Below are 17,097 nucleotides of genomic sequence, written 5' to 3' on the forward strand. Positions count from 1 at the left end.
TTAAAATTAATTAAAACTGATTATTAACAAAGTGAGTTATCATTTGGGGTTCTGATCACCACCAACTGGGATATATCTCTTTGTTTTGTTTGTTTGTTTTTTTCTGTGTATGTGTACACAGGACTGGCATGGCTATTTGCCAGTTTCTGGTATTAGGATTCTGTTTTGTAGGAACCGCCCGATCGTCACAATGAGTGTTTGTTTTCTTTACTGTACTGGTGATTGGGGGACATTTTGAATGTCAGGTTATTCTGTGGGAGTTTATACTGTCGATCGCTTACTGTGGACGAATCACGTTAGCACAATCGCCCGTTCTAAGCTTGACAATAGCCATCACAGTACACAAGATTAATCCACAGATGAAAAAAAAAATCCCTCCCTCCCCAAAAAGCTTTGACATGCACATTCGTATTTACTCAACCGTTGAAGTCATAATATCTACCATAGGCAACTTGTTTTTTTTTTTCTTCATTTTTGATACATTGTTTTAATGCCTGCTAAAATATGTGCCGGCTGTTGCAATCTAACCTACCTTTGCTTTTTGGGACCCAAGTATAACGCAGAATCTTTTCAGCATTGCAGTAACTTGAATACTCTGCTAAATATATATTTTGCTGACACGACTTCTACACAGGATACATTGGATGAAGTAGGACAATTAAATAGTACATTTGTTAGCTTTGCAGTATCAACTTCTGACGAAATCCAAACTTCAATGTTCCATCTGCATGCACTGTACTGGCTAGATGAATAGTCAGGTCCCTATCTTTACCTACATGGTTTGAGAACGCCCAGATAAAACTAATACATTATGGTTTACCATTCAGTTTATAGAAGATAATTCAGTTGAAGCACATCACCTGAAACTTGAAGAACAGTGTCTCTCTATGTTTCTTTTTCCATGGAAAATGTGTTCTCCTGCCCTAGCCCTCTCCCTTTAATTTGGTGCCAGCAGTAATACAGCAATTTCATTAGTTTTTCTTACTTCTGTTTAGTTTTGAATACATATTGCATGCAAACCCAGGTCAGGCATCTAGAGGATTTGATGACAAGGTCATTTCTTCTCAGGTTGTCCACGTCCAAAGTCATGCTAGGCCTTCTATTATGTCACTTTAGGTCCATGTACCCACCCCCCAGGTTTGGGGGGGAGCCCCCCCCCTCCCACCCCCCCAAAATATTTAAAATCTATCCACGCAGTTGCCCTTTGTCCCGTGTATTACTAAAACAGGAGATCACTGTGACTACTGGTCCTTATGTTCCATGTGTCGTCTTGTACTACTTGGGCTCCTCGAACGAGTAAAGGTGAACGTTTCTCCCGCTTGCCTGTCCTACTGTTTGTCGTTGTACTACTTGTCGTCGTGCTACCGTGGCTTGTCCGGGCAACGCACGACTGCACAGTGTCCACGGTACAACAAACACATGAGTACTCATGTTCCGTCGGTTCCTTTTCCGTCGGTGAATGGAAGAAGATAAAAAAAAAAAAAAAATCAGGCTTTTTTAAAAACTGTCTTCTGTTTGTTTTAAAAAAATAAATAGAAACTTGTACTTGTGTTTACAACAAGCACCTTCATTTACCATTGCAGTCATTTTCAACATATTGCTTCTATATTTTTATTGAATAATAACACACCAGCCGTAGAATAAAATCAAACATATTGCACATTTTCCACAAGAGTTTGGCCAGTGAGGAAAAATCTTCAGCCCAAACATCCTGTGTCCAAACAAAAGCTCCCTTCTATAATAACACTTAATGCTCTGATTAAAGGCTACAGTGGAAACATAATCCAACATCTACATTATTGAAGGAGGGAGAAATGTGGTTTTATTCCCCAGCTGATTATAAGAACAAAGTATTGCTAAAAAAGCCACCAGGTTATTAATCACTGAGACCAAGTACTCATGTCCAGCTTCTGCTGATGACTCATGCTGGGATTCATTACTTTCCACCTTATTTTACTTTTGAGAATCTTTTACAATGCTCTGTGCCTGCAAATGCATGGTATCTTTGAAATTACTCTGCATAGTTCCCACAGTAAATTGTTATATGGAAAAAAAAATGTGCAGATGCAGTTTGATGACTTACCCTACAGTAATGTCAAAAATATTGCTCCCCACTGAGCTGGACACGGCCATGTCCCCCAGTCCCTTGCGTGCCACAATAACACTTGTGATTAGGTCAGGAATGGATGTCCCAGCTGCTAAAATTGTCAATCCCATAATCTCTTCAGTGATCCCAATGGTCTCTCCAACCTGCAGAATGAGAATTTTGTTGCAATGGGTTTTCTTGGTTTTAACCATATTCTTTTTAATTAATTTTTAAAGTGTTTTTTGCTGTTAATGAAAGCATTAATACGGCTATCATTAAATGGAAATCTTCAGAAGGGCAAAGGGCACGTTTTAATCTGTAATTCACCAGTGCAATTCTTTAAAACCATTGGATGACATTTTAGATTGGTACCGTATATAACAATAAGCTGACAACAAGGATTGCAAATGTCCAATGTCCTGTTGGGAGAGTGTGACAGAAATACAATGATTCTTGGTTGTAAATCACCCTCCCGACCTGTGAGGGAGTTAAGCAGCAAGTACAGAGTTCCTTGGACGAGCTGGCCTGACAGTTCTTTCCAAGAGCTCAAGGGAAGTCGTCCAGCCAGGAAGGGGGCGAGATTCCGTTGCAATAACGTATTGACCTGGAAGGGAAATGACGTGGCAGCCGCAGATTGGAGAGGCAGTTGCACTGTTCCTTCGCATTGGTTTATTGTGAGTAGAACCGAGAAGGACAGTAAAATAAGCCAGAAACTAAAATTGTGAGTGTTGTGTTTTGTTTGTTTGTAATTGTCTTGTCTTGTACGATACTAGACAGCTAACACAGTTCCGGAGCTGTCGCCAAGGGCCAGCACTAAACCGGACAAATTGTCACAAATATAAACTTGTATCACCCACCATGAGCACTACCTCATGCACCCAGGACTGGTGACCGTGTTCGTATTATTGTGAGGTGGATATTGTTTATTATTTGGGACTGTCTTTTCTTGTGTTATTTACCCCGTGCTGTACACATTGGCGTGTATTGCTGGGAAATTATTGCTTGGTGAATAGAAAAATTTACTAAGGGACATAGATCTTGCTTGTTGCTCCTCAAAAATATAAAAAAAAATTGGAAATGCTTCGGCAGGTGTTTTACCTAGTTGTTGCTGCTGTAATCGTTCTGAGGCCAGATTAATGGAAGGACAGAAATAGAGCACAAGAGGCTTAAATCTTTTTTAAAGGCATTGGATTGACACTGATGTCTTCATTAAAAATCTTACATAGTGGAGGAAACAATTTAGCTGTCTTATAAAAAACTTTGATAAAAAATGGTTGCTTTGTCAATTCAAGGTCTACAACTGATATTTTTCTTTTGGCTATAGATTTTTATGGATATTAACCTTTTCATAGTTTTTAGATAGACTAAGGACTTCAGTGAATAGGTTTTATTTATTTATTTTTTTTAAACACAACAGGCTCTAGCCTCTTTGCTTTTCTGGACTAGCACTATCACACATCTTTGTCAAGCTTTGCAACTGGTTGTGTATTGCAAGTGATATTCCAATGTTTAATTTACGCATTCCATGTGACTCTGTGACCTTGGAACTCCATTTGCTATATTATACACTACACAGTCCACATAATTGAAAGATCAAAGCATCCCATACCATAAATACAGGGTAGTCTTTTTCAAATATATTACCCCACATAAAATAATTAGCAAGAACACTGCTAGACACATCAAGTATCACAGTTTCCAACCAACTCCCATTCTTCGCAATTCTAACATGGGTATGATTCAAAATAAGAGAGTCCTCACCTGGTGTGCCCACCAGACCATCAGGTAGGAGAAAAATGCAATCCAGCAGATGGCGCCTAAAAACGAGATAGGAAAGAACTTCTTTGCACTCTGTAAGACAGAAATAAAAGTATGTGAACTTCATCTTGTACACTGGCACCCGAGCCGGATTTTTAGTTTACAGTACAGGATATGTGGCAAGTTCAAACTAATCTTTTAATGTGTAGAACAGGTAACAGTGAATATAACACTTATAGTTTGACCTAGAACCTATAACTAATAAACGATAAACTTATCAGAAATGTAACACGTTTGTTTATTCATTGTTGTTAACACACTGGCTTAATTACACACTGAACATTACACTCCCTCGGACCCTGGTTCACTCTAGTTCCCACCAGGAAGGAAAGAACCAGTGTGTGTCATGTGATGTGCAGAACACGCCCCAGGAGAGTGACGAGCGTGTGGTTTTAACCGAGGGGCTGTTGTGATACCAGCAATTTATGTTTATGCACCCCTCAACCCCCACCCCAAACTTAATATAAGCAGCTCTGTGACAACATAGACTTTATCTTGACTTTAAATGACAAGCCGAGGAGTTTAAAAAGATTCCAAATCTGAGAAAATGTATTAATCCCAGCAGTCACCTCAGTTGAAACCACAACCTCTCCACTCCAGAGGTGCTTTCCTCTGATTTGATCGATCATTAACTTTACACACTAAATCAGAAAATCTAAACTTTTTAGACAATTTTTCCACAAATGAGTAACTTTTCAATTCTATATTACAATTAACTTTAATGACGATTTGAAAATTTCAAATGGAAGTTTTTATGAACAAAAACAAAGCATCCCAGCAGCATTATCCAGGGCAGTGGTACTCAATGTAAATGTAAAAAAGATCATTTATATGTCCCAAGGTTAAAAGCAATGTGGCAATGACACTTCTTTATTTCACACCTTTGAAATTAGATGTTTTATTTCAGGGTGCATAAAGTACAATACTGTAAACAATGCAATACAAATACAATTTACAAACACATCAGGGCAAAATCTCCAGTGATATTCTGATTCCTTTTAGTCTTAACATTTTCTACCAGATACCGGCTAAAGGTTAATTACTCTATTACTCAATGCACCCCCCAGTAATGTAGGGTTAAGAGTAACAGTTACATTATCTAAGAGCAGAGCCTACATTTGTACAGATCTGAAACAACAATTACAGGAATGTTTAAGATTTAAGGACTGTTATTTTCAAATAATTTAGAGGTGAGTAGAGGAAGATTCAACAAGCAATATTAAATCTGCCTTTACAGATTAGTTATCACAGAGCTACAGGAAAAATAAACTATAAAATGCATTCATCTGGAGCATAAGAGGACTTGAAATTGACCTGGATACGGGAATAAAATAACAGCAAGAATCATTTTAATTTGAAGAACCAGACAGACTCATAATCAAGGTGTATGAAGTGATTAAGATAAATTAAATGGGGCTTAGTGCTTCAAAGAAAGAAAGTTCCCAGGAGTGTAAATGGCTTCAAAGCCAGTTGTGTTATGTAGTAAACTTTTAGTGGGACAGGTGGGGCTATGCCAGATTGTATAATGGATAATATGGCTTACATACAACTGCCTCCACTATATTCCCGTCTCCGAGGATTTCATGCCCTGGGAGGCATAGTAAGTGCTGTCCATGTTTGATTAAAGAGACATGGTGGTTAACAGTACTCTGCCAAACCTGTGTGCTGGCAACATACACTGTTGGAAAAAGACTGGAGAAAGCGCTTTGACATTACATTGCCTCTAACCACACAGTAATATTACCGTAATAACACAGTAATTACATATACAATTGTCTAGTTATATGTAACAATATACTTAATTGCAGTTGGCACCATCTTTTTTAATTGCATTTTTTTTGCACATGTGGTTGTGTATTTATAAAGTTATTAATATGTAACCACACAACCCAAGTATCTTATTTACCTGGGTAATATATTATGATACTGCCAAGTCCATTGACATAAACAAGACCGACCTAAACCGGCAAATGGAAGAAACGAACATACCAAGCATTGCTACTTTTTCATAGTAACTTACTGGTTTCCTGACGTCGGGAAGAGTGAGCCACAGTGGGAAGATAATGGGTAGGATGATGAGATAGGTGAAGCGTTTGCGGTTCGTGTCCGGCCAGGCCAAGCTCAGGGGCTGGTCATCGTCATCCTCTACATCATCTCCTCCCTAAACACAGGAATGAGACTTTTAGCACACAGAGACATACCCACTGACTTGTCTTTGGAGAAATGGGTGCTGTGCATAAAATGACCAGTAATGCCAATGTGTCTGACTTTGCTTCAATAAACTTTACATTGAAATGGAAAATGGGCTTGGATAAGACAGACGAACTTGGGTGAGAACAAGGTCTCGTCTTCAGCTTTACATAATACTTGCAAACTATTATTAATATTGTACCTCTAACATATTCTTTATCACTTTATAATTTATATTCTAAAAAGATACAGTATATTGAGCTGTATAGATCACTGTATCTCTTAGGTAAAAAACAAAATAGAAAACATTAGGTTATTATAATAACCCTGGCTTCCTGAAATAGAAATGTAACTATTACCAAATGGGATATAAGCTCTTATAGCTGAATTACCTGAGCACTTATAACTAGGCTTGCTACTAGTTGATTTTTTTTTTTTTTTTGCCAAATCGACAATTAATATTGAGGTTTAATTTAGAAGAATATTTTTTCTACCTTTATTTTTCAATTCAAGCAGAGAACGGGTGAAATCAACCTTTATGGTTTAAAAAAACTTTTTATGCCATTGAAAAATGGCTCATTTAGCAAAACCCCTTTATCATATTCGACATGAAACAAAACCATGGGTTACCAACATTCTAATTGAAATAACATTTGGTCACAGCTGAGCTGTACATTTAAAAATTGGCTGAAATAAACCGTAGTAAATGTAGCATATAAAAGTGTATTACACAGACCTTTATAGCATATATTTATGAGTAAAAATAATATGCACAGAACAAAACATTAGATAGTTGAACAGAACTAACTTATTATTCAGAGTCTGAGCTCCCCGTCTCCTGCTTTAGCACAGCCAGGCCTGCTTCGTGGAGACTTCACCCGTCAGGCAGGGTATTCTGCACAATATTCATTAAGTGTTCTTCTCTTGCCCCCCATTTTCAAATAAACTAGTAACTGTCACTGTATACCTAAAGCAAAAGCTTACATACACCTTAACTCGTTAATTTCAAAGTAGGTGCTTTGAATGACAGGCTCTGTAGCTGGCAAGTGAGAGCATTCTAGCGCTGCTTCAGTCAAAAAGATCTGTCAGAACAGGGTGAAACTACAGTACTAATGGACCACTGAGATGACTGACAGCGACTCCTAGCCATTCAGAGCAGAACAGAGACTGGACAGACAGCAAGCATATAAACTACATAAAACTAGAGATGATTTCTAAATTATTATTTTTGGTAAGAAATTAAAAAATAGCGAGTGGTTTTACCTACATTTATCGTATAGAAATTTATTTCAGTCAAACTCATTTTTTGGGAATTCGACATTTAACGAGCTTACCAATTAATATTGAAATAAGCCTATTTATAACAAAGCTTCTCCTTTAAGAGCCCCACATGCATCAGACGTTGTCTCCGCCACCCGGAGGAAATAAATACCAATGACGCATAAAGCTCAGGGTCATTTTCTTTTCAGGCCTGCTGTGTTGGAGTGAATGCAGCGACCTTGAAGGTTAATGGTTACATTTCTATTTCAGGGAACCAGGGTTATGATAATAACCTAATGTTCCCTTTCAAGTACGAAATGTAACCATTACCTGATGGGATAGAATACTCAAGCCGTCGCAAGTGAAGGACTTGCAGAATCTGTAGATGTGTTAACCCTTTGTGGTCCTATGTCGGACCAGATCCGAAATTACAATTTTCCCTTTCCAGTTCATTTTTTCTTTGGAAAAAGCAGAGAAAACCTTTCAATGGCCAAGTGAGACCGATAGGAGCTGAATGAAACCGAAAAAAGGCCCTATCTCATAGCTCAATGCACTGCATTCAGCGCTCAAAATTTGCAGAGGTTTTTGAGATGTTATAGTAACTTGGATCGCATTATTGAGAAGTTTGGTGATAAAACGAATGATCAGGAGAGGATTTATCAGTATGCAGTCTATAAAGAGGTATGTGAATAATACAGTGAACAAGGGTTGGGGCTTGGCTGTAGATATAGTACTGAGTGTCCTTTTGCGATTCAATGCCTTTAAAACCTGTTTACTCTGAAAAAAATATTTTAAACTGTGCGTGTAAAATAAACAGCGCGTGTGAAAATAAATTGGACGCGTCTGTCAAGCGCTGAATAAATAGACTGCAAAGAGTTAAAAGGAAGATAACTGCATTTAGCATTCTAGCTGAGGACCGAAGAGGATCCATGGCATATAGTTCAAAGTACAGAGTTAGACTCCTCATGCAGTGTATATGCTGCAAGGTTACACTGAGTAACCTCAGCATTTAACGCCAAAAGTCCAAAAGAAGGTGTATGGCTAACTACCCAAAGGACTTAAAGTGGAACATAATAAAAATGTGTTAAAAAGCAGAATGAGTGGCTGCTTTTAACACTCCAGTCCCAAAACCAGGGTTCTGCTGATCTACGTTATTCAGTGTGTAGAAATTGTTAAAAGTATGAGGTGTGCCCCATACTGCAGTGTTGTAAATGTCTGTGACAGATGCGCCCTGGAATAATGTCCAAGAGGTTGAAAGGAGTTATGGAGTGACATGTGACCTTCTCTGGTGGGGTCAGGTTGGCTAGATCATATGCAATCCTGACCGTGTCTGCAATCCACCTTGACAGCCGCTGTTTAGACAGGGCTTGTCTGTGAAACTTAGACCCGAAGCAAATAAATAATTGCTCTCATTGCCTCCAACTCTGGGTGCGGTCAACATAATATGCCAGTGCCCTAACCGGGCAGAGTGTTTGGAACTTTCTCTCCTTGTCAGACTGGAAAGGAGGTGGATGGAAGGCCTCCAATTCCACTGAGTGGCTGATATGGAAAGCAGAAATGCTTTTAGTGAGAAATGCAAGATTAGTGCGGATAGTAACCTTAGTACTAGCCTCTGAAAAAACAAACAGGCTTTCGTTGTTGAGAATGTTTGCATTTCACCTACTCGCTTAGGAGTCGCAAACAGAAAAGCTGTCTTTAATGACAAGAATTTCAACTCTGCTGAATGCAGGGGCTCAAATGGCTGTTTTGTAAGCTCTTCCAGCACTACATTAAGTTGCCACTGAGGGACAAGGTCCTTTCTAGGGGATCTTAACCTCCGAACACCCTTCAAAAACTGTCCCGCCAGGAAGTGTATAATATGGCAAGCTGAGGTAGCTGTCAGGTAGACCTTAAGCGTGGAGGGAGACTTCCCTTCATCAAAAAGGTCCAGCAAAATTTGCAGTATATATGTGCCATGAGGCAAGTCATGGGGTCCAGTTCACGGAGCTGACACCACTTCAGGAATACACCCCATTTACAGCCATACTGGGAGCCTGTAGATGTTGCTCTGGCATTCTGAAGAGTCTCAATGACCGTGTCAGATAACCCGAGACGACTCAAATGTCTCCGTCAGAGGCCAGACCCAAAGCTTACAGCTGTTGGATCTGGGTGCCACAGACTCCCACGCGACCATACAGGAGCTGTGCCAGAGACGAGAACCATGTTCTCCTGGGCCACTGTGGGGCTACTAAGAGCACCTGGGCCCGATCTTGCCTGATCTTCTCCATGCACAGTGGAAGCAGTGGCAATGGTGAGAAAGCATAGAGCAGAGTCATGGGCCATCTGTGGGCCAGCGCATCGATGCCTAGCAGGTAATCACTCTCCACTAAGGAATAGCAGTGGGGACAATGGGTGGACTACTGGGTCACAAAGAGCACACCCAAACCTCTCCCAGATGAGGTTCACAACCTCTGAGTGAAGTCGCCATTCCGAACTGTGGGAGCCACCTCTGGAGAGGAGGTCCGCTGCCCAGTTCCTCACCCCTGGCAGGTAAACTGCTTTTATTGAAAGCAAGTGGTAGCGAGCCCATAGCAAAAGCAGCCGAGTAACATGATTGAGACAGAGAGACTGGAGTTCCTCCTGATGGCTGATGTAAGCCACCACTGTGGTGTTGTCTGTACGTATCAGTACATCTCCCTTGTATCTCTGGAAAAAAAATTGCTGCAGGGCCAGATGAACTGATCGCAGCTCCAAAACATTTAGGCGAAGACCCTCCCATGGAGGTTCCCACTCTCCCAAGCCGTTCCAGACAGCGCCCCCAACCTAGGTTGGAAGACTCTGTAGTCACCACCTCTCTCCTCGTGTCACAGCCCAGAGCTGTGCCCAAGCACACATGAGCTGATTGTTTCCACTAGGAGAGAGCCTCCATACAGTGATGAGACTGTGAGTAAGTGTTGGCATTCCAAGCCAGGGTGCCAGACCTTGTGGTTGAACCAGGCTTGGAGAGGGCGCATGTGTAAGAACCCTCAGCGGAGGATCTGGGATGCTGCTGCTGCCATCAGGCCCAGAAGTCTCTTGAAGGTCAGTACCCTCACTACTGCACTGAGCTAAAATAGCTCCAGGTAATTGATCACTCTGATGCCTTTTAGTCTGAGAGTGGCCAATATAGCATCCATGCACTTTGAATACATGCGAAGAGCTAGAGAGGGGCCGAACGGCAGTACACGGAACTCGTACATGTTGCCTTAAAAGGCGAACCGTAAGTACTTCCTGTGACCGGGTCTTGTAGGGATGTGAAAGTAGGTGTCCTTGAGGTCCACTGTAGTGAACCAGTCACCTGACCTTACTGACTGCAACAGCTGCCGCGTTGTCAGCATTTTGAACCTTCAGACTCTCGATACAGGTCGAGGATCGGTCTGAGGCCGCCATCCTGTTTCGGCACCAGGAATTACCTGGAGTAAAACCCTTCTCTTTCACCAAAATGGTGGACAATTGAGATTACATGTTTGTGTAAGTAGGGCTGTCTTGAGGATTCATGACCATAGTTGTGATCAGACTCAAACGCATGCTAGGGTGTTAAAGGTGCATCTTGTAATGACGCCTTGCCTTTGTCAGATACTTGAGCCTGAGCGAACCAGAGCTGGCTTCTTGTAACCACCAATGCAGCCATGCTTGTGCCCGATGCCTGACCATTGTCCTTAGAAAACTGGATCATCCTCAGCTTGTCAAAACTGAAGGGGCAAGGGCCTATGGTTCCAGGACAGTGATTATAGCAGCATGGACTGGTAAGCCACCTGTATGCTACTGTAGCTACAAAGACGTGTGCAAAATGCTGAGGCTGCATAGGCCTTTTCAGCATCATTTCAGTGATGTGGCATTATTTGTTTGTACATGAAATGTCTTTTTGCGGCAATGCTAGATTAGGCATCTGCACCAAAGAGGCCTCAACAGACAGAAACTGGGCCAGGCCCGGCTTATCTGCATTGTGCACCCTATACAAACTGTCCAGTGACCTGTCCAGTGACCTGTCCAGACAGAGGAGGATTTAGAAGAGTACGGACTCTTGGTCCTACTCCTACCTCTAGCGGCTTGTTTCCTAGCTCCCGGTGTACCAGGGAGTGGGAACTCTGTTGACTGCACTGCAGGAGACGAAAGGGGCGAGTCAAGGTGTGCTGGCGTCAAAGTTGCAGATCGATCCCTGGAACAGTGGGCTAGTCTGCTTTCCAGTGTCCTTTTAGAAAAATGAGCTGAAGACGTGCAAGCGCTGTGGCCTCTAACTGCCCCCTCTGTATGCTCCCTTCCCAGGCAGTGGATGCACCTGTTGTGCTTATCCTCTGCTGGAATGTTTTTCTTCCAACCAGCACAAGGGTGAAACCCAGGATGAAAAAACAGTTCAGCTGTGGAATGAATGTGCACAAGAACAGACAGACAGTAAGTAAGACAGTGATGTGGACTTAATTGAAATGGGAGTTGCTGTCTTCATTTCTCCTTCGATGGGATTTCCCACTGGAGGAGACTTCTAATTATTTGTATCCCAGGACGAGGCACCCCGGATTTTATAAACTGTTCTTGAATACTTTTGTAGAGCTGGCATCTGCATTTTCTACAATAAATATATATATAACAGAGCAAGGAGGGGGTTAAAATCCTCCCTGCCAAAAACATGTGTCAATGTGTTTAATTGATAATTATCACCTACACCTGGCAGTCATTGTAAATTAAAGCCAGGTGCAGAGTTTAAAATGGAGACAGCCAGTTTGTTCAGGACTGCTGAATAGAAGGAAGCAGAAGGGTGTGCTCTGTTTCCAAGCAGTAACAAATGTAAGTACTGTATGTACGGTTCCCTTTCAATTGAATGACAACCATTACCAAACGGGAAGAGCCCTCTTTGACCGTCAATCACTGAGCATATATAAAAAAGCTGCCCTATCAGGGCCCTGCTGTGAGGAGGAAGTCCCTCCCACCTCCTGCTGAAGAGGGACATCCTCACAGTAGCATATTGCCATTTTCTCTCCCACTTCAACGAAACAGGTCACAGATTGCCTTGTGCTTTCTTTGTCTGAATTTGTCTGATTTGTTGGTTTATACCTTCAAATTTAAAATCGTTCACGGTAAAATCACACTTATTATCGAGAGTGCTCCTGCCTGATTCTGCTGTCGGAGCTGGTTTCGACCCCTCTTGTGAGATTGGCAAGCGGCCATTACTCTCTTCCACTACCTCATGACGTCGTCCTCTACACCGATTTAATCGGCCGCAGTGACCAAAAAAAAAACAGTCCACAGCCCGTCACAGGAGAGCAGCCCTATCCCCAACGGAGTCTCTTTCCCTGAGCCATGGTAGAATGTTGTCCGTGGTCCAGGGTCCTCCGCAGAGGTCCTCTAGGAACAACCCCCCCCCCCCCCCCCCCCCCCCCCCCCCCCCCCCCCCCCCCCCCCCCCCCGCCACAGTGACCAGGGAGCTCCCCTGCACACATGAGTCACCCTCCCCTTCTCCACCACCAGTGCAGAGGTGTAGGAGCCTCTCAGGGGAAACGAGATGGTTCCGCTCGAGGGGACGTTCACCAGGGGATAGGCGGTCACCACTCTCCTTCCCCGCGCAGGCGCTCCCCATCTGAGTCACCTCAGAGATGCCCAAGCTTGGCTGAACGGTGTTTTAAGGAGCTGGCAGAGACTGTGAGGGCTCAGCAGACAATGCTGGAGACCCTGCTTAAATCTCAGGGCAGACTGCCCCCTACCACCGGGCAGCCCCAACTTCTCCAGTCTCGCTCCCCATCCCCAGCACCTAGACCTCCTAGCCCACACAAGCTGTCTTTTACAGCGAGCAAGCCACAGCGGGGAGCTCCTTACCGCCCCTGCTGCATGTGTCGCAAAGGGAAGAGTTCCGGGCACTCATGCAGCGTGCAGCTGCAGCCACGGACGTTCCCTGGCCGGCAGAACAGGAGGGAAAGGGGAACCATTTTCTGCAGCAGAAAGGGCACCCACAGCAGGTACTCCCCTTGTGCCAGGATTTCCTGGAATTGGTGCGCTCCACCTGGAGCAACCCAGCGTCTGCACCCTCAGCCTCCAGAACAGAGTCCCTGCTGCACAATGCAGGACACCAAGAAGCGGGCCTAGGCACATTCCCCACTATCGGGGACATGGTCACGGTATTGGTTCCACGATAAGGACCCAATCTGCCTGACCAAGCTTTGCAGGACAACGGATGCGATGCTGAAGAAGGCGTACGCATCGGCAGCACTGTCAGTTCGAGCAGCGAACGCCATGGTTATACTGGTGCTCTATCAGACCTAGTTAGTAGAGAGGCTGCAGGAAAGGGGTACAGAAGCGGACACAGGGGAGCTCCAGGCGGTAGCAAAGGCGATGACTGACCTAATGGGGAGTTAGGTCAGGCATCAGGGAGGTCGCTGTCGGCGATGATAGATATATATATATATATATGAAAAGGTGCTGAATATCTACTCATGAAGAGCCAAGCAGCAAGGGAGAGAGCGTATACTTAGCCGCAACAAGGTACCGAATCCCGGGGAAAGGGTGGGGAGAGCTGCCGGCTTCGCACAGAATACATGGCCGCGGAGGGGACTTAATCAGAACATAAGCTAAGAATTATCGCTAAAATTATTTAAAAATATGAAACGAGAGAGTAAAAGTGAATTAATCATCTTATCACCGTAGTTAAGACTTAAAGTCAGAGCTCACACCTTCCTTAGGCAGGCTGAAAGAGAAAATGGTGCTGAGCCATTTGAGTCACTCGTATTTATTTCCTGGGGGCGGAGATGACGTCTGACGCATACGCGGCTCTTAAAGAAACAGCTTTGCTACAAGTACTCGGGTAAATTGGGTTATAAGAGCTTATATCCTATTGAAAGGGAACTTAAGATTATTTTGTACTTGAAATGTTCACAACAATCTAACACAGATGACAGTATACAGTAATCTTCTGAATCTGAACAATGTTTCGCAGTGTTTTATAACCAAGCTGACTTTAAACCATCTATTTATAAGCAGCAATGCCAAACACTTATGTGGATCCCTGCCAGCATGAAATGATTACACAAGTCTAGCAATCTGTATTCAAGCTATAGAGAAATGCAGTTAGGCATGCCTAAAATAGAGAGGTGATGCTGCTGTTGCTACTCAAAGCCTCTAAACAGGGAATACAAGATTCTGCAGATGATGAAAATAAGAATTTCTTCAATGTACATCCATTGCTTTGTTCCTTCTGCAGCAAGGGATTGTCTGAGCAAGCCACTCAATCAACATCAGTGGGCTGTCAAGGCAATCTTTAAAGAAGACAGATGGCAGAGCAATATTATAATCTGTGGCAAATCTGTAGAAAATTGTTTATAACCTCAATGCTGACTGGAATAGAGGGAAACATAAATTAACTATCCAGTCTGTGAAGTGGTAAGAGCTTTGTCCTTTCCACTGCTGACTGAAAGAACCAATTTGATGTTTAAAAGTGCAGTAGACTATCCCAGGACATGTGGGGTTATGAACTGGAAGAAGTATGAAAACAGTAGAGATTAAAACAAATGTGACCACAAAAGAGATAATTTATGCTGAATTATACAAATAGAAGTGATTATTTTTTTTGTATCATCCAAAAAGAAAAGACAGATTTGTTCAGAGTTTCCGTCAGTAATAGATGTACTATAGTGATAATGAATGTACAAACAGGTCAGATGTTATGTGAAAACAGGCGACCAAGCACTCCCCAAGTGAGCATCATTACAATTATAAAGTCATAAAGCTTTGAAAGCCACCTCACCTGCAGGGATCAGAATCTGCAAAGGCAGCTTTTTGAGGTCTCAAAACTAGCCGGTTTATACTACAGGCAGTTGGACAGTTAATACTTTTTAAATTCCGGTGATGAATTTTGGTGTTCAAAAACTGTTACAGACAGCTAGAATCATTGTGATTCAGGGGATGACTGTCTACAACCTTACACCCACCACTGCTGACAATTAACCTTGCATGCTGTATGCTCTGAGCACTGCACAGCAAGATGCAGACGTAGGAGTAATTTGGAGTTTCAGAAGTAATTTGATAAAATGATGGTGTGTGAAAACTGACTAGACTTTATGAACACAGTAATAAGATGAGTAAATATATAATACAATTCATAAATGTTAAGAAAGCAAGGCAAATGCAATTATAACTAATGCACAGCAACCTACCTCTGTAAACAAGTTAGTGTAGAACATTGTATGGCTGTAATAGATTGGGTACAAAAAACACTTTGAAAAAAGGACTTTCAGGACTCGGAAAACGCACTGCGTTTTTTGTCTTTTGTGTGAAAATAATACAACGGCTTATTTAACAGAGCTTTTCTGTGTGTCATTTTGTGAAGATAGCATTACTGGCAAAGACACAGGACAGCGATTGCCATAAAATAAACTCATGCTTCTTATTAATGGCTAGAAGCATACAGTATATGTTACTAGCAAGTTAGGTTTATGGTTGATCAGACTTAAAATGCTCATTGTTAACCGCTAACGGCCCTATCCACAAAAGATAGCAATTCAATTTTTAGCATTTAATTCAGTTAATGCCACAATGATTTTAGCAAATTGCAGTTGCAATTTGGTAAAAGGTATTACAGGGTCTCTGGACAAGTTAGTTGCTTCTGTTACTGGTATAGGTGGCAGAGGCTCTGGGAAAGGCATGGTGTGACGGGCACGCCATAAGAATTCTGAACTGGTCCAGATGGTTTGGAAAGGGTTAGGCAGAATAGACTTGTGTGCAGAGTTAGTGAAAGAGTACAACGCTTTCAGAAGCTGCTGGGTAACAGAGCAATACATCATGCAAACTTATTAGTAACAAAAAAAAAAAAATTGCGAAGCAGGTTGCTAACCGATACATCAAGTTGAGTAGCCAACAGTTGCTACAAGACTTAACTGAAAAGTTGCCAAACATTTAGCATGAAACAATGGCAGCTTTTTTATTCCTAAAGGTTAGCCTTGTCTTCAAAACAAAAAACAAAACCATTATTAATTGTAGTGCAATGAAAATGAAAAAGTTTGTATTATAATATAAAGAGAAGAAAAAGAAATACATACTGCAGCTGCTTCTTATAAATAATTCCAGTAGGGGAAAAGAGTTGGAAGCTTTCTTTACAGGACGTCAATGTGGATATACCAGCACATTTTGTGGATCTTGAAATATAAATCTTTGAGCTATGATATAATATGCATTTTAAAGAAATTTAAAATATGTTTGGACCTTGGCAGATTCTTTGTAGTTAAAGATAAGTCATTACAGTTTCCAATACAGTTATCCTGACTTTGTATGTCTATCTAATCTGTCTTAGACTATCTATATAACTATATATATATCTATCTATTATATATATATATCCTATAGACGATATCTATATTATATCTATATATATATAGTCTAGATGGAACAAAAATAAAACGACGTAACCGAAATGATTCAAAGAAAGATATTCTTTCGATATAAAACACCTATCTTTGCTGCAATCTTATTTAGTGATAATACAGGGTTGTTAAAGTGGCAATCAGCTAACTTGAATTTCATTTTTTTTACGTTTTGAAAAGTTGTACTATCAATAATTCATATTAATCTATTACTATAAAACAATTTCAGTTCATATTTATTATAATGCACAATTTATAATGTGACAATATAATAATAATAAAAAAAAGTTTAAACAATATTAATACTGTACATCTATATCCTAGCTATCTATCTGGAAGCTGTATTTTATTTGAACTTGTTATCTTAGAAACTTATTTCAGTTC

General features: G+C 41.5%; 1 protein-coding gene across 1 annotated transcript in view; it reads right to left on the reverse strand.

Annotated features, from left to right (window-relative positions):
- Nucleotides 1–2,079: 2,079 nt before the first annotated feature.
- LOC121323312 (sodium/potassium/calcium exchanger 2-like) overlaps nt 2,080–17,097 on the reverse strand; it is a 138,878-nt gene continuing 123,860 nt past the window's right edge. Inside the window, exons 7-9 of the mRNA XM_041264342.1 lie at nt 5,925–6,065; nt 3,848–3,937; nt 2,080–2,250 (exon numbers count right to left, since the gene is read on the reverse strand). Of these exons, the coding sequence (XP_041120276.1) occupies nt 2,080–2,250; nt 3,848–3,937; nt 5,925–6,065 (402 nt within the window). The remainder of the gene's footprint in view (nt 2,251–3,847; nt 3,938–5,924; nt 6,066–17,097) is intronic.

Source organism: Polyodon spathula, chromosome 1 (genome assembly GCF_017654505.1).
Source record: "Polyodon spathula isolate WHYD16114869_AA chromosome 1, ASM1765450v1, whole genome shotgun sequence".
Classification (NCBI taxonomy): domain Eukaryota; kingdom Metazoa; phylum Chordata; class Actinopteri; order Acipenseriformes; family Polyodontidae; genus Polyodon; species Polyodon spathula.